The 26,775-nt window shown below is 42.6% G+C and overlaps 1 protein-coding gene across 8 annotated transcripts in view; it reads left to right on the top strand.

Annotated features, from left to right (window-relative positions):
• The window catches only part of ralyl (RALY RNA binding protein like), a 77,273-nt gene extending 54,441 nt beyond the window's left edge, over positions 1-22,832 (top strand). For 2 of the 8 annotated variants that reach the window (XM_084034286.1, XM_084034291.1), the window contains 7 exons: positions 11,246-11,321; positions 12,353-12,400; positions 13,950-14,128; positions 18,677-18,793; positions 19,888-20,057; positions 21,369-21,407; positions 22,661-22,832. In XM_084034286.1, coding sequence (XP_083890412.1) covers positions 11,246-11,321; positions 12,353-12,400; positions 13,950-14,128; positions 18,677-18,793; positions 19,888-20,057; positions 21,369-21,401 — 623 coding nt within the window. In that variant the 3' untranslated portion in view covers positions 21,402-21,407; positions 22,661-22,832. The remainder of the gene's footprint in view (positions 1-11,245; positions 11,322-12,352; positions 12,401-13,949; positions 14,129-18,676; positions 18,794-19,887; positions 20,058-21,368; positions 21,408-22,660) is intronic. The other 6 variants (XM_084034289.1, XM_084034292.1, XM_084034285.1 and 3 more) reach the window with 4 other exon arrangements.
• Positions 22,833-26,775: the final 3,943 nt, after the last annotated feature.

Genomic DNA, 26,775 nt, shown 5'->3' on the forward strand with positions numbered 1-26,775 from the left:
AAAGAACGGACTTTGGTGAAAACTACAAATTCGCGCGAGTTTTCTAAGTCACGGGAGATTTTCCGCGGGTTGGCATGGCAACCAGCCTGTAAACATTCCGTCGTCTTCCTGCCGGTGACACCGGCTGGACCGGCCGGTGCTTGGGTGAGGTGCATGGGCTTTTCACACAGCCTTGTGGGCACAAGTGGCCCGAGTTCGGCCGTGTTCAGCTGTCTGTCTCCCGGCTGGTTTGCGTGCTGCGCGTCTTGGCGTTTCGCGTTCGACGGAGAGTCCGCCTGTGTGGACTCGCGTGGGGCTGGGCGGGCCGGTGTTTGACCGATGTCCGAGGGCTTTTCAGCAAGCTCTGACGGTGAGAGTCCCGACAGTTCGGCGTGGTTGAGGTCTCTATTTAAATGTCAAACACCGGAAGCAGTCGGGGTGAAAGTGCGCTACGTCACACTTGATTCGCATACAGCTGTTTCCATCCCATTCGAATCAACCAAAACCCGGCCATAGCGAGCGTATTTCATTTTGTGCGAATCAGGGGATTTTAATGCGAATCACGGCGTTTCAATCATCATTTTCCGATGCGATACATCTAGATGCGCATCTAAACAGCTGATGGAAACGCACCTATTGCTCTTCTTTGTCTCTCTGCGCGCTCTCTCTCTCTGCGCGCTCTCTCTCTCTCCCTCTCCCCGTCTCTCTCTCTGCGCTCTCTCTCTCTCTCTCTCTCTCTCTCTCTCTCTCTCTCTCTCTCTATCTCTCTCTCTTAAAGTGCCGCGCTAGATTCTTAAGGACGTACTCTGAGTCCTCACAAATAAAATATGAAATTTCGGGTTTGGTTCGGGCTCGGGCCTGCAAATCAAGTTAATTGCTCGGGTTCGGGCCGGGTCGGGCTTTAATCCCGCGGGCCTGGGTCGGGTCGGGCTGGATTTTTTAGGCCCGATCTTACCTCTACTTACAATCAATGAATGGATTGGGATTACAATCAGTGGATTAATTGATGATGAAATGAATTGTTGGAAGCAGCTCTATAACTGTGTAATAGGGATTGCATCACACAGCCTGTGTCCTATCTAATGCAAGTTGTGACATTTAAAGCATATGGTTAATGTAGTTCCCTGATTACAGGTTGGTTAAATTGTTGTCGACGCAATATTCCACAAGTGCACACACTCAGTCAGGGTGTTATACCTGCATGTAGGGTGTGATGCAGGTTATAGAGAGCTGGTTGGTGGTCGAGGACTCGGGTTTCGCATTTAGACAAGGTGGGAGGAAACCCATATGTGGATGCCAAGCAGAAGTGAAGAGGTGTAGGTTTTGCTCCAACTGTGTTTTTTTAAATGCAACAAAAAAGCTTTTTACAAACTGTGATTGTTCCTTAACTAGAAAGCAATAATCTAGTACAAATGTGTTGTTATGAATGCGCCGTGTAAATCGCATCCCTGTTCGGTTAATAATACCCATCGGGGGCATTCATCTTTTATGCCGTTCACTTTGCGTCTGTATCAAAAGCGAACCCTGTGCCTCTGGGCGTGTTTATGGGCTCGCCTGTTGTGATTCATTTTAAGCCTCTTTCCCTGCGAGCCTGAGAATGAGTTTTTAGTATTTCAATTGAAGTCCATAAATATTTTAAGATTTTGTGGCTCAGGAATCTGTAGAGATCAAATGGGGTTTCAGCCGTCTGCACCAACTGGGATTTGTTCTGTGCGTGTTTGTCATTCGTCTGCATACAGTAGTACACAATTTCATCTTCAAGCCTTTTGAAGGCTGATACGCACAATTAAAACTTCCTTTTTTTAGACACATGCTTTTTTAGACTTGCTTCTTTTATTTTTTTTCTGCTGGGCTTTCTCGTTTCAGTTGCAATCTGTGTCGTGAAGGAAGGCTGCAGCACATGACAAATGAATGTCTTTCTGTGCTGCAGATGTTCGTTTGTGGCTGCATTTGTGTGCTGCTGATGCTGAAATGAAGAGAGGGGGGGGATAAAGCAGGGGGGCACAAGGGGCAGGCTGTTACATCTTCTGTCAGATGTCCTCCATGTATCTCAAGCCATGTGTCAAGGGCAGTTGTGAACATGCAAATGTTTTTCTGCCTTCCAGACTAGACTTCTTTTCAGCGTAGCTCCATTTTGCCCTAAATTTCCGTTTGCATGTCCATGGGACTGAATACAAATCATGCGCACCCCAATCCAAGTGTTGGAGTCTCTGCAGCTCTGCTCCTTTTGAATAAATCACAAGCAATCAAAGAATATAATCCGTTCCAGATACTTTGTTTGCCACGGAAGATGCTCCCGCACAAGCAAACCCCCATCACACTGTGCCCTGTCCTGAAAATGTGACTCTCTTCTGTCAGAAAGGACCTAATGAGACCCCTCAATCGATGCTCGATGATGAAATAATGTGACAGATTTGTCACAAGATGTCGCTCCCCAGAGTCCTCGTCTCTCCCACACCAGCGGTTGGACTGTTGCCAGGAGAAGCGCCATTCAGTGTGACATAAAGACAAGCATTCAGTGAAACACACAAACACACACACACACACACACGTACGAGAGCCGATGCTCAGAGAATGCGCAAGCGATCACAAGCAAATGACACCTTATTATCCACATTTCCGCGTGCAATAACAATGCAAACAAGGTGGCAAAATGGCAGATTGTTATCGACAAGAGGCAGAATATTTAGAGCAAAAGGCTTTCGGTGAATGTCGTGTATTAATATTGGATCTGGTGCACAGTCGGCAGATACGACCGCAGCAGCGTAGCGGTTTGAGGATGGTGAAATTAAGGTCTGTCAAGTGTCACGGCAAGCACCCTGAAATAATTGGAGAACATCTCGGTCTGTCTCGCTGTCTCGTGCTCATCTATGCAGGGATTAGGGCTGCCCCCGACCAAGGATTCTGCTTTTCGACTAGTTCAAGCCATTAGTTGACTAGTCGTGGCACGATTATGATATCGGCGATTATGGGCCTCAGAAAATGGAGTTCCAGGGCTGAGACAGAATGCTATAAGTAACACTGTGCTAAATAACAGAGAAATACCAACCCGTAATAATGAGCCTTTAAAAGAATACATTTACAAGCGCACAAAGCGAGCGTGTTAAAGGAATACTTCACCCATTTGAAACCCCTTTGTAGTAATTTTGAATGGTCGGGCATCATTCCCTCATTTTCCCTTTTTCTATTACGAAAAGGAGCCTCCGATGACGCAAATATCATCATTTTGCGTCATCGGAGGCTCTTTGGTTAGGAACCGGACCGGTCCTTTTATAGTAAAATGCTGCTCTGTGATCTGTTCACAATCCACCGGTCGGACCTCGGGTTGTGAATCAATCTATTGATCCAGATCGATGTGTCCTTACACAGCTACTCATCGACGTGATTGTTCCTCGGAGGAAAAACACTTGTTCTAAATGCGACTGGGCTGCTAGGTGTTTGCTTCCTTGACTCGCTGCCCACCGCTAAGCCTCTCAAACATGTTCATCCGGACGCCTGATTCTTCCACTTTCTGAAGTGCATCATTGTTGACTGGCGGGAGACGGCTCGCTGGGTTTTTACCGGTCACACAGAGGGGTGTGATCTCAAACCGATGCCATGCTTCCATCTGTTCTGCCGGTGCCTGAAGGGGCCGGGGGATTATGAGCTCATCCCCTCGGACTTTGGTGCATGAAGCCTCAGAGAGGCTGTGAAGCAGAGCTGCGGACTGAAAGTCACACTCGGGTGTTTACAGAGGGGGAGATGCTCAAGTTTTGTAGTGGGGTGTTCACTGAGATGTATAATACAATGGCTGTTAATTGAAGACTTGTCTGTGTTATAGAGTTGAGGGATGAAAGCGTACTTTATTTTGAAAACCCTGGTTGTTTGGAAAATTCATCATAGGAATGATAGACAATTAATTAGCCATTTTTTTGATAATTGATTCATGTAATTTGTTGCAAAAATGCCAAATTGCACACATCTCACGATATTTAACGAAATATTTGGATTTGGGCTATTAGTTTAACAAAACAAGCCATTTATAGTTGTCAACTTGGGTTTTTATTATCTATTTCCTGACATTTTATGAACCTATTTATAAAAGCCTAATTAGTAAGTGATGAGCAAATAATAATAAAAAATAATCGCCCTACACAGATGTGACATTAAAGCCACAAAGAAATATAATTTCTAATGTGTTTTTACTTTTTAGTTTGGAAACAATTGATGAGGAAGCAATTAGTGTAAAGAATGTCTTAACCAGTTTTAATCACGTAGCCAATTAACCAAGAAAAAACATACCAAACATTTGCTGCTCCGGAGTTCTCAAATGAGAACTGATGATATTTTGTTTTATTATATTTACCTTCAGGCTTTGAGACCTTTTGTGACTCTATGCTTCCATCTCTTCTCTTCAGTCTTTTATAAACATCGTCATGTATTGTTCGTCTTGTGAGTGAACCGATTTGGCATGGAGCAGGAAGATCCACTTTCAACGGCATGCGTGATTTTAATTCACCCTGAGATTTTGTGGAACTCTTGTCAATTTATTTGTCGGGTTTTACCTGCAATCTGGCCTCCCATCAGCCCTAGGAAATATATCATAGAAGCAAAGATGAAAGGCGTATGTGGAGGTTTATGACGCCCACACCGGGCAGGGCCTCACCCGCAGGTCATGATGCACAAAGCTGGGTATTAGATGTGGCATCTCCTTCATCTCAGACCACCTGCCTTCCACAGACCGGTCCAGCCTCACAATTCAGCGAGTAGTTCATGTGGAAGACGGCCGAGCTGGAGCTCGAGACGAATTCCCCACATCTTTACCATTTACTTCTGCACGTCCATCACCTGCTCCTTCACTCCCTTCTCGTGCCTCTTTTTTTTTTGCTTTCGTCTCTCACGCTGTGGAACAATTTGCATGATTAGTTACTTTGTTCAATTAATTAAGACATTGGGGAGATTGTCGCCAGAGTTTCTTGTTCCGTGAGATGATCGGCAGCTCCCTCTGCGTCCCGCTTTCTCATTCTTTGTCTTTTTTATGCCTTTAATGTTTATCTCATCAAGGAGACGGTTGGCGTTTGCGAAGATAAAAGAATGAAACAAAGAAGAGGCAAAAATACTCTGAAATATGAAATATTTCTTGCCCATCCCGGATTTTATAATATCATCTCCGCAGGGAGACATTTTCAACACCTTTTATTACCGGTTGCCTGTTAGTGCAGTTTGATTGAAGTGTGTTTTACAGTCCAGCGGTTGCGTCCATCACTGGTCGTTAGTTGGCTCACATTGATTGTTTTGAGTGGTGTGTTAGCCTAACAGCTAATGGATCTACCAGATCTAACATGTTAGAGTCTGGGTGGATCACAGTTTATGTATTATAGAGCTGCAAATAATGATCATTGTCAATAATTGATCTCTTGGCTATTCTTTTGATTAATCAATGAATCATTATAGCTATAAAATATCAAAATGTTCATCGTGAAAAATGCCCAATGTAGCATTTTCAATTTTTTTTTAAAGTTTTGATGTAAAATTATGTCACAAAATGTATGTAAATTGCAATATAATTCATAATGGAGGAAATAACCACACAGACAGTTTCTGTTTTTGGTTTCACGGTGTTCATCATCATGACTCACTGTTGTCAATTAAATGAAATGGCCCATGTAATGACCATCAACACCGTGCCAGAACTTGCATCCAAAGAAATTTGTGTAAACTAAACATTTTTAACTCAAACAGAAAAATGCAGAGAGCCGCACCTCGAACTCCACGGTTCTCCCGAAGAGCCACGTTTGATGTTTGCTCTTCAGAGGTTCCAAGAAGAGCACCTTTGATATGCAGATGGCCCCTCTGTCTCCTCGCCACCTTTTTTTTCTTCTTCTTCTTTTTCTCCCCCTCCATGTAATTAGACAACAGCCGCCCACAGCGTCGGCCTCCTGTTGTTGAGAGGTGCCGGTAAACAAGCTGTTTTTTCTGTCGGTGCCGAGAGGAAAAAGTAAACGACTATTTCCGTTTGAATGGACCGCAGTGCTTTGTGACTTTGATCGAGGGCTCTGCAGGCACAGAGACGAAAAGAACAAGGCTGACGTCTGAGAGTGTAGGTCTCATTCAACGGGAGGATGCACCGTGAACGGCATATCTGATTTGTAATGCACTCTCAGATTTCGGCAAAATCTTTCAATTAAGTTGTCAGTTTCTACTTGCAATGTGGGCTTTATCAGATACACCAGAAGCAAAGATGGAAGGCGTATGTGGAGTTATATGACGCCCACACCGGGCGGGGCCACGATGCACAGGGCTTGGTATTAGATGGAGCCATTCCATCACCTCAACTCACCTGTATCTGCACGCGGTTCAGCCTCGCAACGAACGAGACGAAATTCCCACATCTCTACCTTTTCCCTTCTCCACGTCCATCACCTCGATTTAGCTCCTTCACTCCCTTCTTGTGCCTTTTTTTTTGCTTCCGTCTCTCCCGCTGAGGAACAATTTGCATGATTACTTTCTTTGTTCAATTAATTACGACGTTGGGGAGATTGCCGCCAGAGTTTCTGGTTCCATCAGGAGATGATCGGCAGCTCCCTCTGCGTCCAGCCTTCCTACTCTTCCTCTTGCCGTTTATCTCATCAAGTTGGCTTTTGAACTTCCTTTCATTTCGTTCTCACCATCGCAACAAGAAAATGTATGTAAGTCCACGGGGAAATCTTTCGCTGTTTTTTGGGGGGAAGAAAAGAACACTTGGCTGTGTTGCACATCTGCAATATGACTCTGGGGGCGTCACCGAAGCTTTTGGGGTAATCAGCACTTTTCTACTTTGATGGCGACAGGGTGTTTTGTGTTAGCATGAATGCCCTGTAAAGGAGATATCGCGTTTCAACCCTTTTAAATAGCTGTTTGACTAATCTTTAAGTGACATTTCTTTTGCAAAATGTTCTTCTGATGAAATCATCACTACAAACGTAGTAGTTTTAGTAACTATACTAATGATGTATGCTAAGGGCATCGGGTTGGTAGTTATTTCTAGTTGTTAAGAAGCAAAATTCCTGCAGAACTAATGACCAAACATCAACTGGAATCCTGGTTGGCAAACTGTCTTTCAACTGAGAATGGCAACTGGGTAGAAGCAATTGTCAAAATCCTGCTTTTTTTATCAAAGTATTCGCTCAATCCAGACATCCTTATTTTTCTCTCTGTAAAAAGTCCAGACATATTTAAGGTGATAATGGACTCAAATTCTTGTTTTGTCAATTATAGCTGTGCTGCACCCCAGCAGGTGTCCACACAGGTCGTTTGCAGCTTGGTTGCTGTTCTGTTACTCAGGAAATTCAACATAAAAGCGAGCGGGTTTTGTGTTTTCAGCTCGCACCAGATTTCTGCCCTAGTTGTAAACGGTATCGAGCCTGTATTTATTAATGAGCGATGTGGTTTAAATGTTTTATCTTGATTGATGGATGAGACTTGCCATATAGTCTATGCCACATTTGAAAGGAAAGCCTGTCGAATGAGTTAAAGCTGAGTGATGGATATGTTGTTATTCCAATAGCAGAGAGTTGACAGAAGAAATAGATTTCCAGGAATCTATCCTTCTTCCAATAATCCGCCCACGCTAACACAAAGGCGTATAGTCCTCTCCTTCGCTCTGACCTTGTGGCGACCCCCATGCTTGTTAGCTTACCTCTGAAGCCTTGGGCTATTCGCTCGTTTTCCCCCGTTTGTGAGAGGAAACGAAAAGGTAGAAGGCAGAAGCGGCGAGCGAGAGAGACCGATTTTGTTTGAGCTGTTAGGCAGGAGCAGCGGTTTTCGTGCTCCACAAGTTCATTCATATTCCTTCCAGGACTATCAGGCGTCTTCCTGTTCCCTACATTCTCACAGGCCTCAGCCTCGCCTTATGTTTTTCGGTTCCTGTTGATTTTCACAGGAGTCCCGTCTCATTCCAGTGATTTTCCCCCCGCAATATGTTGCCATATGGCTTAGTTTATGCGATTTATTCAAAACCTTGACTTTTTTTCCCTGCTGTTATTATTCATTCCTCACTAATGTAAGGAGCGGAGGAAAAGGACTTGCAAAGCTTTCGCTGTCGGCGCAGGTGGCGAATGGAAAAGCCCCCACAGGTGATGCTCGGCAGTGAAATGTCTCATAATGAGCTTCCTCTGCACATGGAGACACAGGAAGGAGTGAGGGACATGAGAGAGAGAGAGTGAAAGATGGCGATGTGGGATTAGATACGGTCTTGTGCGAGCGAAAGGCGTGGAAAGCGAGAGGAATGAAGACGGAAGAAAGAGACGTTGAGGGATCGGGTGAGGCTGAGGGCAGAACAGGAAGCAGCAGCAAGAGGAGTCTGAGGGAGACAGAGATGTAAGGCAACAAATGAGGCCAATAAAACACACGGGCAGGTAGCTTGGAGGAGTCACAGATCCTTGTTTTCCTGACAGAGGAACACAGGTCTGTCCACAGTGATTACTCGCGCTCTGTGCCTCTGTCTTTCCACGGCAATTTACCTCCAGAACCTTTTCTCCCTCCCGGTTTTCTCGGCCAATAACAGTATTGCCTTTTTAAAATATTTATTCAGTGTTTGTTTCACTATCTATAGACAGACAGACACCATCCCTTCCCCCGAGATAAAGAAAAGTAAAGCTAGCAGTCGAGCTCAAACATATCTCTAAATAATTTCACGGCTGCAAAAATTCAAATTGCATCATGTGTATGCTCACGCAGCGGCAAGGTCGTGCCCTTTTTGTTTTAGTTCGCTGCCCAGACAGAGCAGAGCAACAGACCTGAAAAACCCCCCCTTCGTTCAGCACCACGGACAGCTCCGCATCTGACCGAGCTGCATATTGAGCAAGCAGGCGCACCGATGCTACAAACCGATGGGAATAACAACTGAACAAAGCACTCGATTTTTGTCCCTGACCCAGGGTACATTTCTTTTATGCCAAACTTAGTCCTCAGTGCTGCACAGACAACGTTCTCTGCTAGAAGCTACGACAGAGATAATCCTAAACAGCATGTCTTGTAATTTACTTCATTTTAGGCCTTTCACACAAATTGAAGGAAGGACCCTGCCACTCCTGCTCATAGAATCCAATCTCAAATAGTCTAAAAACTGTTTTTTTAAGGAGAGAATATTGATTTGCGTGAAGTCACATTATTCTGTAAAGATGAAGTGAAGTGTGTAACTTGTATATCGGTGTATATTTGCCGGTTTTGCAGGTGATGTGATGTGTTTAGCTCAGGTGACTGTTGGTGATGCAGACTGTGGTTAGAGTTTTGCACATTTGGCTGTCGAAAAATGTAACCTTCAGGTTAATGAGCAAAATCATCAGTGTCTCCTAAATCAGCATCGTGGTCAATCCCAACATGCACATGCCCACAGTCATACACTCATTTGATCATGCATTAAAAGGTTTTAGCATGTCTGTGTAGGTTGTGTACAAACAGACCGGGGATTAATTCTATTTCTTCAGGGTTTGCCTGAAGCTTATTTTCCCCCCAGTTGCAGTTCCACTCACAGGGACTTGTTTGGTATTAAGAGGGGAAGGCGGAGGGCACAGCGGACGTATACATTATTTAAGCAAATTTGTATCGCTGAAAGGGACAAAATGATAGCGAGAGCGTGGTCGCAGGCAAAAAAAACCCCAACAATTTGTCAGTAAGTATCTTTTTAAAGTGATATATGTACCTATGAGGCACTTAGCCGAGACCACGTTTGTGCTTCGTCCCTGAGGGGCACCTTGTCGATTGGTTTATTGTTCTTAGACTATGAAATTACCCTTTTTAAGTACCTCTCTGCATGGATTTGCTTGCAAAAGCATGTGTGGTATCAAAGACGATATAAAAAAAAAGATGGGTCATGAAGCATTTAAGCTTTTTCCTCACTTCAAGCGATCCATATTCTTCAGAATACGCAGTGCCATTTTCTTTTTGAGACTGTCTGTTTGTATGGCTCTTACCTGACATTGGGTGAGGATGTGTGTGCTTTCATACTAAAGCTCAGCTAACAGAGTAATTCTTCTGCACCATTCTCACCTTGACTTTGTGGATATAGCCTCATGTCCGCATTCATAAAGTTTCTGGACTCCTTTCTCTGCCTTTTTTGAGTGTTTTTACTCGGTGCTCGTTGTGACCTCCTGGCTCCTCTCCAGGAAGCCACTCAGGACTGTTCGTGAAACGGAAGAAACCTTGCATCACCCTTGGCAACGCACAGATAGCGATTTTGAAATATGTTGAATCATTGACTGGCCTGGTCATTAAACTCTACACCTGATGGTGGTTTTTTTTTTCCTTTTCTTTTGTGAACAAAGAACGAACAGTCGGCTATAAAAGCTCCCCTGAACATCCAGCTTCTTTGAGAGGTTTTCTATACGTGCTCATTCTCTTTCGTTGATTTTTAGTGCTCAAGGATCCTCTGGTGCCTCGAAAGAGGCATTTCATTTTGTAATCTTTCACAGTAGCAAGGTCTCCTGTCTTGCCTCAGAAAATTGGCTCTCGCAGTGCATCCGGACATTAGAGAACGTGTCCCGCAGTGCTGCAGCTTTGTGTGTTGCTTATTGTAAATGTCTCATGAAAAGTTCCCTTTTTTACAATGAGAACAACACAGCTTCCAGAGAGCTTGATATTTTGCTCTTCTTTTATTATGGAGTAGCGCTTTTATGCTCCCTTGTGCTCACACAAGGCTTTGAGCTATAAGTCAGTAGCTTCAAACCCATCATGAGTCATCACTGTGTTTTAAAGAAAGGGAGATGTTTCACTTTAATTGACGCGGTCCTCGGCTTTTACATCGGGGTTACACTGCAGGGTGGGACACATTAGCATTGACGGGCGATGAATGAAATCTTATTAACGATTCTCCTTTCACTGTTTGGTAATGTTCCGTAGAGAGTATTCATTCATTTACACTGATGCTTTGTTATAACCCCCCTAATGAGGATTTATAAGCAGTAGATAAACATTTAATTAACAGTTTATAACACACTAAAATGTTGTAAGCTGATAATGATGTTTTAACGGAGCTGCAAATGTGTTTAATGCTGATGACGATAAAAAACACAATAAGAATGATCATGGCCCTTTTTTGTTTCCACAATATTAGCAATACAGAGGCGAAATCTTCCATAAATACATTAATAAACACATAAAGATGTCTTTGTTCTTACAAGTATAATATAATGTGTTTATTTATACTATTTGCTGATTGTAAATGTTTCATGAAGTTAATCTTAATTTATGTAAAATGGACTGTAACACAGGAGTGACGGTTGGTTTGTCTGTCATTGTGTTTTTGCAGACATAAACATGGCTGGCGAGCCAAAGCCATACAGGCCCAAAGCGGGCTCCAAACGGCCGCTCTCGGCTGTCTATAGGTAAGATCTCACTCCTTCACCTGCAACAGTACAACCACACATATAGCTGTAATATGTCTTTCACGTCAAGTTTTATTCTTTTCTTTTGAACCTTGAATTTCTAATTGAGTTTTCCACGCTCTCCACATTCCTCAGCCATGACTGGACTTTGTTGAGCTTGTAAAGCTTAAAGGAGAGGCTGTTGTATAAGCTTCATTAAGCATGACCCTGATTTTCTGCCCGGTACCCATCTTCCTGGTCACAAATAGATCAAAGCGGTGCTTGTTTACTGCAGTCTGATGTGGCAGAGGGGGCAGACATGGATTTTTTTTGTTTTCTATTCGCTGGGACACACTTTTCTGTACTCTGATCCATTAGCAAAACATTTATATTCCAACCAATTTACTCCTTTCTCCATCGTTGGTTTGTTGCATCGCACGTCTTATTTCACTAATTTATTAGGTTGTGCTTTGCGTTAGAATAAACCCTCATTTGCATCGTATAGCTGCGGCTGAAAACTGCCAGGATGTAATACGGTAATTATGGAACAGGGACAGGAGAGGCCAAAATCAACACTGCACTCTAAATTGAAATAGTAATGCATTAATCCTAATTAAAATTCCTGTGAGAATAGCAGCATTTCAAAACGGCTCCTTCTTTTCTCCTCTTCTCTTTATTTTATCTCTTCCCCCTAAATTATACATTAGATGCCGTCCTGAGCGTGTAGTCTACTTAACATTGATTTTCCTCTCCAGAGACTCAGAAAAAAGATATTTCTTTTTTTCCCCCTAGGAAACTTTAGTTTGGTCTTTGTTGATGTGTGTGGTCTGTTCGTGCCAGTGTGGCTCAGGCATCGCTGCTTAAACTGCGGTGACTTTCAGGCATTAACTAGAGCGTGTCCGTTCAATTCAAAACAGCATGAGTTTGATCTGCTTACTTTTGACAGATCCAAAAACAGCTGGTCTTAATAAAAACCAATCTCTTTCTTCATCTGCCCCCCTCTGTCTCTCTGTCTGTCTCTCTGTCCGTCTCTCTGTCTGTCTCTCTCATAGCGGTTATGAATTTGACTATGAGTACTACAGGGATGATTTCTACAGCAGGTATGTATCATTCACCTTTGAGTTTGAACCCGGAAACAATTGGCCGTTGGCTAAACCCCATCCCCCTTAAAATCCCAGTGAAATGGAAGTTGGAGCATCTTTAGCGTATGCACTCATTTAAATAAAATCCTATGCATTTGATTGGACTGTGGGCGGGCTTGGTTAGTTTGTGAATTCAAACTGAGATTGACAAAAGCAGGCTTCGCATATCAAACCCGTAACTACATTTTGTTAGCTTTCTGACTGACTTTTGAACATCTCAACTGAATTTATTTAAAGTGCTGCAGGCAAAAAGGCATCCTCACCAGTTGCTGATACATGCTGAAGATCCAGAAACAGCATTACTCTTATGTTGTAGTGTAGAACTAGTCCCAGTAGTAATTATAATGAGGAAATATGAAACGTTATGCTGTAATTTATTTCCAACATAGCCTCGTTTGCCTGACTTTTGACATTACAAGAGCAAATTTACTGATGTTTTTGGCGAACATAAAGCTATATCTTTAGCGTGGGTTCTTTTTGGTTCAATAAAAAGCAGGACAGAGTTAAATCACTATACAGTGGATGTGCAGTTTTCCACTGTAGCTTGTAACTAATGTTGCCTGTTAATGATGAGCTACTTGGCCATGGAAGTAACGGTTAGGACTCTAATGAGCTTGTTAGCTCGACATGCTGACGATTGCAGGTTAAGTCGAGGCTGATAAACACACCGCTTAATCAATTCTTTACACTTTCCCTCTGTTGTTAGTTTTCAAAAGGCTTCAATCATTAAAAAAAAAATTCCGATTAACACTTTGTGATATTTGGAGAAATCCAAAGCTTGACAGAAGTGACCCGCCTAGTTACGTTCGCTAAGCTGTGATTGGACAATCACTGTCCAGGCCTCGCTAACGATCAATACGTCTTCCCTCTAGATTGGCGACTCTTCCTCATTAAAAGTCTCCCTTGTCAAAAAGTCACGAACCTTCTCACAGAGGCGGCTTCAAATAGTCAACTTCAAAATGGCTGAACAGATCAAGCGTGCAACCTCGAAAACACGCTGATGAAGGAACTCTTTTTTTCACCGCTGTCATTTATCCGCCAGTGATCCGACTGCTTATCTGCAGAGACATTTTCTAAATGTCAAACTTGTTGAGAGCCGTGACAGACGACTACCGTCGACGCTGCCACCTTCATTTGACATTTAGTACCCTCTCCTTTTCATCCTCTTCACTTCCAAAAGATATGCGGAGTGATTATTTGCATGCATGTAATGGCCCGGGCAGTCGTACAGAAAGAGGGACTTCAACTGTGGCGTCTGCCTTTTGTTTTATGTGTGCCATTTTGAAGAAAGAACCCAAGAGAAGCCCATAAAAAATAGATCTTGAAATGCAATACTAGGAACAGATAATAGGCTTTAGAAAGAGGTGATGGTGAAATAAACGGAAAAGCCTTTTAGCTCTAGATGGAAAGTTTCCGAGCGCTTTAGGGCCTCTTATAATAGACAGTTAAAAACCAAAGTGTTAGAAGTGAAGTGTGGTATTGTATATATTCTTTTTCTATTCTTGAGGCTTTTTGACTACCATGGCAGAGTGGCCCCCCCTCCAAGAGCCGTGATCCCCGTCAAGCGCTCCAGGGTGCTCGCGCCCTCCTCCCGCCGCGGGAAGACCTCCTTCCCCATCAAGACGACCTCCTCTTCCTCCTCCTCATCCTCCAGACCTCCCACATCCTCCTCCTCCGGGCTCAAACGTAAGTACACAAGAAGGTGCCTTTTTTTTACTTATCTCGTGTTTACACGACTGCCGCTCGGATTTGACTTTAATTATTTCAAAATGTTTAAAAAGAAACACTGCCTAATTGCGCTAATGGCGTTCTGCCCCTTTTCAAAGAAACTCGGGGGCTTAATGCAGATCTCAGAACCGCGGCTCTAAAAGAGAGAAAGCGGCGGCGTAATTCCGCCGTGCTACTTACGCCACTATAAAAAGCGGGTTTTAATTCACTCCAGCAGCTCCAGAAGCCACACATGCAATGTAGAGCAAAACACTCAAATCGCAAACACAAATATAATCCGAGCTTTGCGAGCAGCACCCCCCCCCCCCCCCCCCTTATTCAGCAGACAGCGCTATTCCCGTCACCGGGGATCCATCTGGATCTCATCCGCTCCTCTGATTAACTGGCGATGCATTATAACGGCCCCACATGTAATTAAACGTGAGATTGGGGCCATCTCTGTGGAGCTGTGGTCAGCTGTGTTTTGCTAAACGTTAGACTCTATCCGTAGCCTGTGTAATTGGCTACAGTGTTTATTCCATTGTTGCCTGCCTAGGCCAGTGTTATCAGTGCGAGCAGCTTAGTGAGCTCTGTGAGGAGAACCCAGTTGGTATTATAGAGAAGAAGAAGAAGGAAAAAATCTCATCTCCCATCCTCTTTTTGGACGGAGTCGATGAATTCTGTCCTCTGTCTAAGCGGCGCTGCAGTATGTTTGGGAGACTAGTTTGCCCCTGCCAGACCCGTGAAATATCGCTGTTTGTATTGACTTTGGCCGAGATAGATTGGACAGCAAAATCAGGTTAGCTCGCCCAAAAAAGCGTGGCGGGTTAGTGCCACTTGGGCTGTGCAAGCAATAATTCACAAAACAGCCTTCAGACGGTGGATCAGAGGACGGATTGATTTTGTGTTTTCCACATTAAACCCACTTTGACACACAATCCTGATTGATTATGATGATGATTTGGTTTATTTGTGTCTATCGAGGAAGGACCGTGGATGACGGAGGATTTATTTTAAAGTCATTGAGAATGGGACGCAGCTGTGTTTAATGCCGGATTTCTCAAGACCTTCATGTTGAATAGTAGTGTACGTTCAGTGGGTTTATTCTGAATATTACTCACATTTCATTGCCGTCCTTCTCTCCCAATGTTTCCTTTCTTTCTTTTAAATATGAAATATTAAAGTTAAAATAATAAAACCCCAGCATCTTTAGCTTCTGTACTGTGAATATTCCCCATGAAATGGAATATTTGAGCGGTTTACAATTACAAGAGGGATTTAACTCACATCCTTTGCATTTGACTGGGGCGCTGAAAGTGGCCGTGGCGTAGTGTGTCCACGATCAAGGACTGTGGATCGACACGCTAAAAGTTGCATTGATGGATGGATGGTTGTGATATGATCGGTTGGTACTAGCTTACGTAAGCATGTGTCATATTTTCTTTTACAGGAAGAAAAGAGGAGAGTTTGATTATTATGATTATATTAAAAAAGAAATAACTAAACTTGGATGCATATTTTGATAAAATGGGGCACAATGTGAGCAGGATGTCATCTCAAAGCATTGAAAGGGTATTTTATCTCAAATTTAATAAGCACCAAAGAATACATACTCAAAATGAAGTTATGATCATGTAAGTCAGGATTGTTGTTATACTGACTAAGAGCTGCAATGATTAGTAAAATAATCCATTAGGTGGTCGACAGAAATTAAATTGCTGCATAATTTAAATCCTTGTTTCGTGAAATTAAATGGTTTCAGCTGGTCTTATCAAGTCCCTTGATAGGATCATTCGAGACATTTGAAAGCCTCAAACTGGGCACTAAGTACTTGTTTTGTAAATTTTTATCATAATTTGCTGACATTTTATAGACCAATTTAAACAAAAACCCTTTTACAGAGGCACAAAAATGGTAAAAAGCAAGGTTTATTCTCGCCTTTTATTCTATTTGTGCTCCTGTTGCAAAATAAGCACGTTTTGCCGCAGCGATATGAGGATCTCAAAATGGTTTACACCGACAGAATCATGAGACGTCCTTGTCCTTTCAGACGATTTATATCCTGTCAGAGTGCCATCCTAAATCATGTGACGAACCCCCGTACTCGTATTCACATATTGATGTAAAACACTTACACTTAATGCAGAGATATCTTTTGAGTTTTTCAGTGCATGAAAAGGCTGTAAAGAATCACATTTTCCTGCTTTATGTCATAAGAATCTGCCTCATAGAAATCTCCTAAGCTGAATCTCCAGCCCCCAAAAACTCCCTGTCCCCTTTAATTATCATAGACCAGTGGTACAACAGATCCTCACTACCCCCAAGATAAAATGTTGCGGTTCATCACAAGGTCCTAAAATTAGATCCATTACTTATCCCCTAGATCTTATGTAATAATGCTCATTAAATTACAATGCCATTTCCCCTCGTTTCCCCTCAACACAAGCTATTTAAAGACGCAGTGTTGATGAAACAATGTCGGATAAGGATGTGTACGTTGTATCTCTGCAGCTCGTGTGACTGATAGCACAAAAAGAGGGGGTGAAAAAAAGCCTGGAGGCGCTGATAAATTAAAAACTGTTCCACACTTTCTTATCTTCAAAGTAAGCCGCCCAGAGCAAGCTCTGATAATGTTGGAATAAGGAAGGGAGTGTTGATGCGCATGCATTCATGGATGCTGGTTGTTACGACACTGAGGAGGAGATAGAGACACTCCAGTGTGTCCCACCATCCAGATATCATTGTATATCCACTATTTTCTCCCTTTTGCCCTCCAGAAACCTCCATTTCTCTGCTTCCCTGTAGCTTCCGGGGTTGATGGCTGCTTTATAAAACAACAGGAGACCCATCCTTGTGATTTCTACACTATGTGTTGCCTTCAGTGTGGCATTATATACCCTCTTGCTCCCTCTCGCTCTCGTACACATTCATCATCCCGCTCCGTTTTAAAGTAATGTATTGGCAAAGACCACACAGGATGCACGCCTTGCATCTTTCCCTGCATTCAGAATGCATTTTTGTGAATGATTAAAGTGTCCTTTTAAGGATTACAGCAAGCTAATACATCAGAGTTGTTTTATCCCACACTGACATCTCCTCTAACTGTAGACCGTTTATGTTTTATGCATCAGTTTAGCTCATACATACGCATACTGTATTCCAGCGCACATACATAGGGAGGGGATCTGCATTGTGATGTGTTGTGGGTGTAAATATACATCAAAGCAACTACGTTAGAGAGCGGCGTGTAGACACGATACCAGACAAGCAATGTTGTCATTCTACGCGCGTCTCCAGCCTCTTGATTTTATTTTATTTTTTCTGGCTGCAGCTTTACAGGAACTCGTGGGTTTGTTTACCGAGCGCTCATCCGTCCTCTCTCCAGCCCCGCAGAATCTGATAGGTGTCAAAACGCATTTCGTGTTTTCTTCTCAACTTCTTGGTGTCTGTTTTTTTCCCCCTCCTTCCTCTCAAAAGATGACATGTTTGAGCCCGCCGAAGATTATCTCATTACTTTTTATGGTCTAAATTCTTTAATCTGCTCGGTTCAAGCTGCCGAGGAGAACGCCCTCGCTCCAGCAACCGAGAGACGGGGCCAGATTGAATTAATGATGACGTCCTACAGATACTTTTTATTATTTGTTATTTGCATATGACACATAAAGGTTAAGACTCAAACTGGTGTGATACAGTCACGCCTCATCTAGCCAAAGCTCAGATATGTATTGTAGCGTGAACACTGGGTGTAACATCGGAAGCAAGGCAGGAAGAGGAGAGCAATTATTCATGAGGAGGTAAACAGAAGCAGTGGGAGGGCAAATTGTGCCCCCGTTTCTCATCTGGTAACGTTAGTGAGGCAATGATCATGCAGGGTTTTTTTTTTTTAAATGCAACGAAGATGCATTGAGAATGTCGTTTCCAGTTTGGTGTCCGACTCACAAGTATGCAAATTAGATGCTAGTCTTTCTTTAACAGACAAAAACACGGTTTTGCTTTAGTTTACATGCATGCTGCTTATTCACATTTAATAATAATTTAATAAGTGGGTATTTAAAATAGTGAACAAGCTGCTTTTCCTCTGCAATTAAATTGATTTCAGTTCTTATTTTCTGTGGGTGTTTTTATGGACTGTAGAATAAGTTTACCTTTTTTTTTTGTATGTTCAGTTGAGCTGCAATAAAGCAACATTTCCATGTAATTGGAGGAAATGAAGTTTCTTTTAGATATGAAGGAGTAAAAGTTGAGCAGCGCTGCACGGCGTGGTGGGCGTAAGCTGTGCACTAATCTCCACATTGAAAGCAGCAGCTCCACGTTTACAGCAGGGTAACTTTGCAGTCGGCCAGATTGAGATGTTCTGCCCCGAGGGAAGTGTGACTCAGAGCGATGACAGGATATCTAAAACTAAGAGCATTAAGAGATGACGGCATGCGGCCCGTGATAAAAACTGTACTGAATTGTTGGAACGAATGCACAGATCAAAATGAAGACAAACTGAAAGGCTTGTTTTTTTGTGTTTCTGTTTCTCAGCGGTGAAGACGGACCAGCTTCAGACCATCAAACGGGAGCTCACTCAGATCAAGCTGAAGATCGACTCCTTGCTGGGACGCCTGGAGAAGATCGAGAAGCAGCAGAGAGCCGATTCTGGTGAGAAGCCGACAGACGAGGAGATAGAGCGAGAGAGAAAAGGACGCCCGCCGCTGAGGGAGGGAAATTAAGAGCACACGCTGGCCATAAGTCTTCGTGACATTGTGGGAGATAAGAGCAATAGAGCTCTTCGTCATAACGGCGGACAGGTGTCAACGCCACGCTGACTCAGTTTATATGGAAGGTCTTTATAGATGCCCTGCACCACGGGGCCGTCGGAGTGCAGCTCGCTGTGAAGGTCACTCAAACTTCACGTCACGTTGGGCACGTTCCAGGTTTTTCACCAGGCGCGTTTTGCCACAGTTTATTAAATCGCAAACTTTTCTTCCTCTTAACTCCAATCCCAGTTGAACACCGAATAAATCACTCCACGTCTAAGTCGTCCTTCAGGCAAACTGGTGTGATTTGTTCGAAGTCAGAATGCAAGGTTTTCTGGTTAAATGCAGATGGTTGTTTATAATTATCAGACAGCTTAAAATGTCAACTTTTAGTTAGATTTACCACAAAATTGTCTTTAATTGTACGTTTTTATTTGCAAAATGATTAACTTCAGGAGACAGTATGCATTCTTCAACAAAATTGTAAGGTTTTCATGTGTTTATATAAAATGTATCCTTTTTTTAAATTACAAAGCTAAAAAATTGAGCTACATTTTATCGCACATTTTGAAGTATTGTGTTGGAAAAATGAGATGAAACGCCCTCAGTAGTTTTGCTCTCCTGAGGTGTTTTATCCCATCAAGTTGATAAGCTTGATGGAATATGGGAAACCAATAGATTCCGACTTAGCAAAGATTTATATCACATGACTGATCATCTGCGGTTGCCATCTTCCCGGATATTTAATCCGCGAATGCTCGTCTTCCTCTCCGGACGGATAATAAATATGATAAACTAGAAGGCGTCTGGTGTTGACAGGGCATCACTTGGTTGCTTGTTATGGTCAAACCACTTCTTTCCAACTTCATGTTTGGAACAGTGCAGCCTCTAGGGAACGCTAGTGGAGGGGTGCAACACATAAACAGGAAAAATGCAGCCAATTAAACGTCTCTACTGCAGTGTAAACCAATTCCGTGCCCTTCTTTTCTCGCCCAGAAGTTCAGAGAAAGTACGAGGACAACTGCGACTCCCTGCACGAGGAGTCCGTGTCGGAGACGGCGGAAAACTCCGGGGAGGAGGCCGGCGAGGGGGCTCTGGACGTGGAGGCGGGAGAGATGACCGACGGGGGCGACGACGACTACGACGAGGAGGGCAACCACCATCTGGTAAGAGAAACGGCTGACAGGCCTGACAGGGAGAGGAAGAGGAATGCACTTTGGGAGATCTCAAGTGGGCAGACTGTCTTCCCTTCTGAAAGTTAATTTCCCAGAATTATTCATGGCCACAGATCTGAGCGAGCGGGGCTTCACCTGAGTGAACGGTGAGAGCGCCGGGACTGACGGTTTGTCCCCGTCGACCCCGGCTCAAGCGGTGGAAGCGAGGCTCTTCACGAGCCCACACTCAGACTCACACATACACTTAAAGACTATATTTAAAGCAGAGGACTAAAGATGCATAGAGGAGTCTAAGAGAGGCCGTGAGCATAGAACAGCATGAATAGGTTTCCTTTCACAAAGTCATTAAAAACCTGTATAGAAACGCCAACTGGAGCCTATATAGTCGAAAAGATTCACTTATTATACATTAAAAATAAATAATGATCTTGACTTTTGGATGAGTCACATTGGAAATGTTTAGACTGTCGTTTCCTGTGATTAAGTCGCCCATATTTTACTACAAATTATGTATTTTTTTTCTGACCTTCAAAAAGACCGTCACTCATAGGTTACAAAAAAATAACCAATATTTCATCCGAGGCTTTGATACACGTGAAAAAAAAGTCTATTTTCAATGGGATGTGAAACTAGACTTTTTTCTTTTTCATTAAATCTTTTTTTTTTCCATTGAAAAGTTTTTCTTTCGTTTTGTGCTCTGAATATAAATGAAGGGTTTAAACCAAAATATCTAATTACTGTCTTCTTTTCACTGCTGTGTTCAAATGTCTCCTTTCAAATTCACGAAGCAATGTTTTAGCTCAATTCTACGTATCTGCATGCTGAGACCTCCATGTTATATAGAAGCTGAAACGTATTGTTTTTAGGAGCAGACCACACACCCACTCCTTTTTCAAGTTGCGCATCAAGATCAAAGTAATTATCCTCGGCTTCATCAGGGTTCGCTTGTACAGCGTGGCCCTGCTTTTCAGCATGATCTCTCTATTATGCTGTATATATTTATTAGCCATTATACAGGTGAGCGTGACCATGCTTTTCCTTGATGAAAGCGTTGTGCCCTCGCAAATGGAAGACATTATTTTTCAGAGACGCGGCGGAGGAGATTTATTTGTTTCCTGAAGGTCACATTGATCACTGATTGTGATCATGTACCACGGAGACCGTTGGCGCGGCTGCTCTTGTGAGGCGTACATCGACAATGACCTTTTTTTTTTAGAAAAGATGAAATCCAAACCTGTGTGCTCAGTTAAAGCGCTACATCGTAACCGGTGTTTTTTCACGTCCTCTCCCTCCTTTTTTCAGATAGAGAACCACGTATCGGATATTGACAACTGAGATCAGGTAAGGTTTAATCCATTACAGCATCTGTGAGGTTTGTTGTACAAGACCGCTAAAGGTCTTACATCCGGCCCTCATTAAAAGCCTTAACCGCTGAACTGGATCTCGAGCATCTCTAAACATCCCTTCGCCATCTCCTTAATCATAAACTCTATGACATTTAGAAGAGTAGCTCCACTGAAGGGCAGCTAATGCCGAATTCGACGGAGGGAGCAATAATGGTGTTCCAATGGGCCAGAACTGCCCATAAACAACATTCATCTAATTGAATTGTGTGGAAGGGGGTATGAGCGGCGAGGCCCGAGGTAAAGAGTTTCCCACCTCTCAGGGTGCGGGTAATGATGCGGCCGCATCATCAGTTAGCTCGGCGCCGGCTGCCTCTTCGTAGCGGGGGTGCTTAGCTGTGTTTATGAGTCGCGGCACTTTTGATGTAACGTCGAGTCTTCTCGGGTGAGCAAAGGAAATCCAAAAAACTGGCAACTGTTAATTTTTTGCGCCAGATTAGGACAACATTTTCGTCTTCTTGTCGGCGCGGTGAAGACGATCCCGGCGAAGGTCTCCTCGTTTGTACTGATTGCGGTCGAAGTGGCCACCTCCGGTCCTTCTGTAGTCCTGCTCTGTAATCGTAGACCGTCTTGTTCCAAAATCATGGAGGTGCTTCTTGTTTAATTTCTGTTGGGATTATGGTTGCATTTATTCCATAAATCTGTCCCTTTTTGCCTTCAAAGTAATGCTACTCTAAAGTTGTTTTTTGTGTTTCTTTCCAAACCAGCAAAAATGTCCACAGCTATCCCCATAACATGTTCTCCCCCCCGTATGGCTGCTCAGAGGTCTGGTGTCCCAGGTCTATCCATCTCTTTAAGAAACCATGTTACACTTCGGTTTTCCATTTCCCTTTTTAAAATTCTATCCTCACAGCACATACATCGAAAAAAAAACCCTGACAATCCCACTCGAGGTCGTGGAGAATATGTGAATGCTTAGCTTGCAGGCCAACCAAGGCTAGAAAATCACAGTGAGAAGAACCTCAATGAGTCATGTCCAGAAGGATTAGGGAGGCAGCTCCAGCTACCAGCAAATGTTTCTGCACTCCCCAAGATATTTCTAAGGCCATTCGAAATGGACAAGCTTTTAAAACTCTAAACCTAATCCTCATCAGATTTACAGCATTATAAATAGCCAGCGTTTTTTTTTTTTTTTTTTTTAGGGAGTCCTCATAATGTGTTTACATCAGTTTTTCTCCTTCGTCACTTCAGGAGGAGGCAGCAGACAACCGCGGTCGGTGGGATTAGAATTCATCATCACCTTCAAGAGACAGAAAAATAAAGCATCTCTGAGGGATCAAGACTCTCATTCTGGACTGTAAGTTGTGTTCAAGAGATGCCGAATCACATTTAGACCCGACTGTGCAGCACGAAACCGAACGTGTGACGTGCTCCCTAAAGAAAAAAATTGTATTCAAGACTCATTTTAATGCCTCGTGGATATTCTGTGCATCTCATGTTTCATTGCAAGAGGCTGACAGTACCGTGTGCTAATCCTGTCCCTGGGAAAATAAAACTGAAGGGAATTAAACAAAGGCTTTTTTTTTTCCTCCTCCAACTTATAAATTATATTACGTGGAAAGAAAGGGAACGTGACATTTTTGATCAACCGATGCCGCCGTTGTGTTTTGCAATGTAATTTCACAAAGCGTTTTTTTTTTCCTCCAGTTCAGTCAGAACAACCTGCGACCGCAGTATGATATCCACAAAATGAAACGCCCCGGTTCGGATTTGACTCATGCATAAGCCAATAGCTGCGAGCATAACTTTATCCAGCTTTATCCATTTATCACACAAATGCCCTGTGGGGCTGTTCCATCATATAATCCAACTCCTGCCAAGTTGCAGAAGCAGAAAGGGCTTCCTGTGGTAGAGAGCCAACGCCGGCCTCCTGCCAGGGAACAGTGCCCCGACGTCTGAGTGCACTCCTCCCTGCTCAGCCTGTGCATCCCAACATGGGCTGCTGCTGTGCAGGAGCCAACGCCCTTTCTCCTTCTACCAGCCCTCTGCATTCTGCTTTTCTTACAAGGGCGAGAGTTTTTTTTTATTATACATTGAGATGCCTTGATATCTATGTGAAGAGTGCAATCTGTGACTCAGATTTTTTTTTTTGTGAATACATTTAGAATAATCTTAACATGAAACGACAGCTTTATGCTGCCTTGAAATGACCTGAATAAGTGGCGAGACAATATTTTAATAAACATGTCCATAATAAAGGCCGTGGACAGACGAAGCTGAATTGGCCGTCCACTCGTTTGGGTGGATTTTTACTAACATGATGATGAACATGATTTCTACCGGTTCAGATGTGTTACATTGTGCAAATATTAAAAATGCAGCTTGAGCTTCAGCTGAATGAACCCCTTAATGAATATAGATATCTGCAAAGTGAATTACGACACGAGTGGCTGGATGTCAGCATGTTATACTGTGAATTATTCATGTTTATTTCCCCCCGGTGTATTTCAGTAAATTTACTGCAAACAATGACGGAGGTGTGTTTGTTCAGGTTCTAAGCCTCAGAAGGAGGTAGGTGTTGGAAACTGCAGCTAAAGCTCACCAGGTGTTCCTACTGATTGGTCAGTAGCAACAATGATGAGCTTCAGCTGGCTCTCATGGTATATATGTGCTGCAGTTGGGGTCGTCAGCGTTAACTGTGGGAGCTAAAAGCTCTGGTGGACTAACGGTGCTCATCGTAACTGTAAATTACACAGCTTCTTATGAACCACTTTGCTAACCCCGGTCATTGTCCTGAGCTCTAACTGCAGCCGAGTAACATCTCTCCTGGGTTGAACTTGAGTTTGCACTCTGAAGCCCAGTCTGGCCACACATTCACTGAGGGTTGATGTATAAAAGCAGACAGGCCTCTTGTCATTGGAATAACATTATTCTTAAAAGTCCTGAATTGTCGCAGAAGTTGAATCTGATTCGGAGCCATTATTAGTAAAAAAAAACTTGGTGTCTAGCTGAGCAGATAGTTGTGGTTTTCTTTGCACAGATTTCGAGATGTGGGACCTTGATTGAGTCCCAAGTGCAATAAGGGTAAAATACATAATTTGTATGGTGCTCGAAGCATTAAAAATTATGAGAATCTCGAGTAATTCAACAATTTTTTTTCTGACACATTGTATTAATTTAGCCTAGTCATCAGAAATAAATGTTGGCATTGCAAGTTTCTGCAACTTTTTCTCACCTTAATCAAGAAGTTTTGTTGCCTAAATCCAATCGTTTCACAACGTTCACCGCTTGGCATTGTGGGTTTCTGCAAGTGTGACGCGAGACTGACACGAAACACATTTTTCATTCAGAAATGTCAAAATTCAACACAGTTTGCAGAAATGTGCCAACATTTTTCTTTTTGCTTTCCTGGCTTCGGGGTTTGCCTGATTACTCTGGGAAATCCACACATGCCACTGTAGACATGAAATTTGACCCTACAAAATGTTTCCCATCATAACTGGATTAATATTGGATTAATAATGTGATCGTCCATAAACACAACTGTATTCACCCTTATTAGCACAAAACCTGTGCAGATAAAACCAAACCACCAGGGGCAAAATAAGACGATATTGTTTGGTGATTTGGTTGAAATGACTCTTCTAACAGAGCATTGATTAAATGTGAAGGAAAGATTGCAATTTCATGAACACAACAGTCAAACCCGGCAGTGCTGATAAAAACAAAAAATATCAGTATCAGACAAGTCTGTCCCGCAGCTTATTCAAAAATGAATATCTGGTGAATGATGATAATGTTAACACTATTTTTGTATCCAAAAAACATGTCAAAGGGAAAATTGCTCTGCTACATGTTTATCTTTTTTGCTAGTAGCCTGTTATTTAATACGCAGTAAGGTGATGTGTCAAATATTTTGCAAAAGTACAAAAAAAAAGAGAAAAAAAAAATGCTTTCAACTGTTGTAATTCATCCAGATCACTTTTAAAACATTTCTGGCCCAACACCCACTTTTAGTTTGCTCTGTAAATACACCCTTGTTGTGTTTATTTAAAAAAAAACAATAGAGAGACATTTTATTAAGTTTAAAATAACGCTGAAACAATATACTGACAGTTTGTTGGAGTCGTTGCAGGTTTGAACCAGAATCGTAGTGTAACTGACAACTGTTGTATAGAAATGTACATTTTTTTGTAAAGAGATTTTTATCAAAAAGGCATGTTTACTGTAACTTTGTATTTTCCGTTCATGTATAAAAAAAACGGTATATCCCAACTGTTGTGAGGCAAGAAAACCCATCGTCACTGTAGATAAATATTTGTGTTCCTATCAGTCAATAAAATGTTTGTGTCAACTCGTCAAATGTTTCAACGATCAACACTTTTATTTTACAAATAAACACCAACTGACGGACAAAGAAACCTTTTTGGCTTCATTGTAAAGTGCCCCGCCTGAATCCAGACGTGATAATTACTTACAGATTGTTTACGTTGTTTTTATGTAAATATTTGGGTGCTTCATTACGGGCGTGCCACTTAAAAATCCATTCTCTCCTCTCATTACCATGCATCCTCTGTCAGCCAAGACTGCTCATTTAAGCATGATTTATATTGCTGATTATGCAACGCTGTGTGCCACAGTCGCCATCAAAAAATGACACTCGGACGAGTTACGCAGCGCCGCGTTGGAATGCATGTCAAATTAACGTCAGACGGGGGGAAATTGGACCCCGTAACAGCAGCTTGCTGTTTTTTGGCACCAGTTGATGTTACTGTGCACCTTCATCTGGGTCTTCCTCCAAATACGATCTGACCACAGCAGCATGTCCACCTGACTAATGGAGGATTATAAGAAGGCACCAATCAACGTCTACCAATTTACGAAGACGGTGAGAATTTATGAATTAACACTCCCCGTTCACGTTGTTGCTTTTCCCTTAACGGATCAGTTAATGTATTTTTTTTATGGTCGGTTACCTTCTGACTATGAGTGATAGGATCCTTAATTAATGTGCAGTAATTCGTATATGCCACAAAATCATAATTGTGAATCTGTGAGTAAAACGAGCGACTGGTTAGATTGGCTGCATCTCAAAATGTCCGACATTTACCCAGCAGACCGCTGTTCGTGTCCTGTGTGAAACCAGAAGTAATTGTTGACTCACTTGTTAAGTAACTTTATTTTAACCCAAAACATTATCTTTCCCTCAACTTAATCAAGGATATATTAATCATAGATATCATACAAAGGGTTATATGAGGAAACATTGCATTAACATGTTATTTTCTACCAAAGTTAGAACAGTTTGATATATTCTATATTAAAGGTTTCTGTGTTTCTTGTTGCATCTTTGTGCTCCTCTCATT

This window comes from Eutrigla gurnardus (assembly GCF_963514095.1).
Source record: "Eutrigla gurnardus genome assembly, chromosome: 18".
In the NCBI taxonomy this organism is placed as follows: Eukaryota; Metazoa; Chordata; class Actinopteri; order Perciformes; family Triglidae; genus Eutrigla; species Eutrigla gurnardus.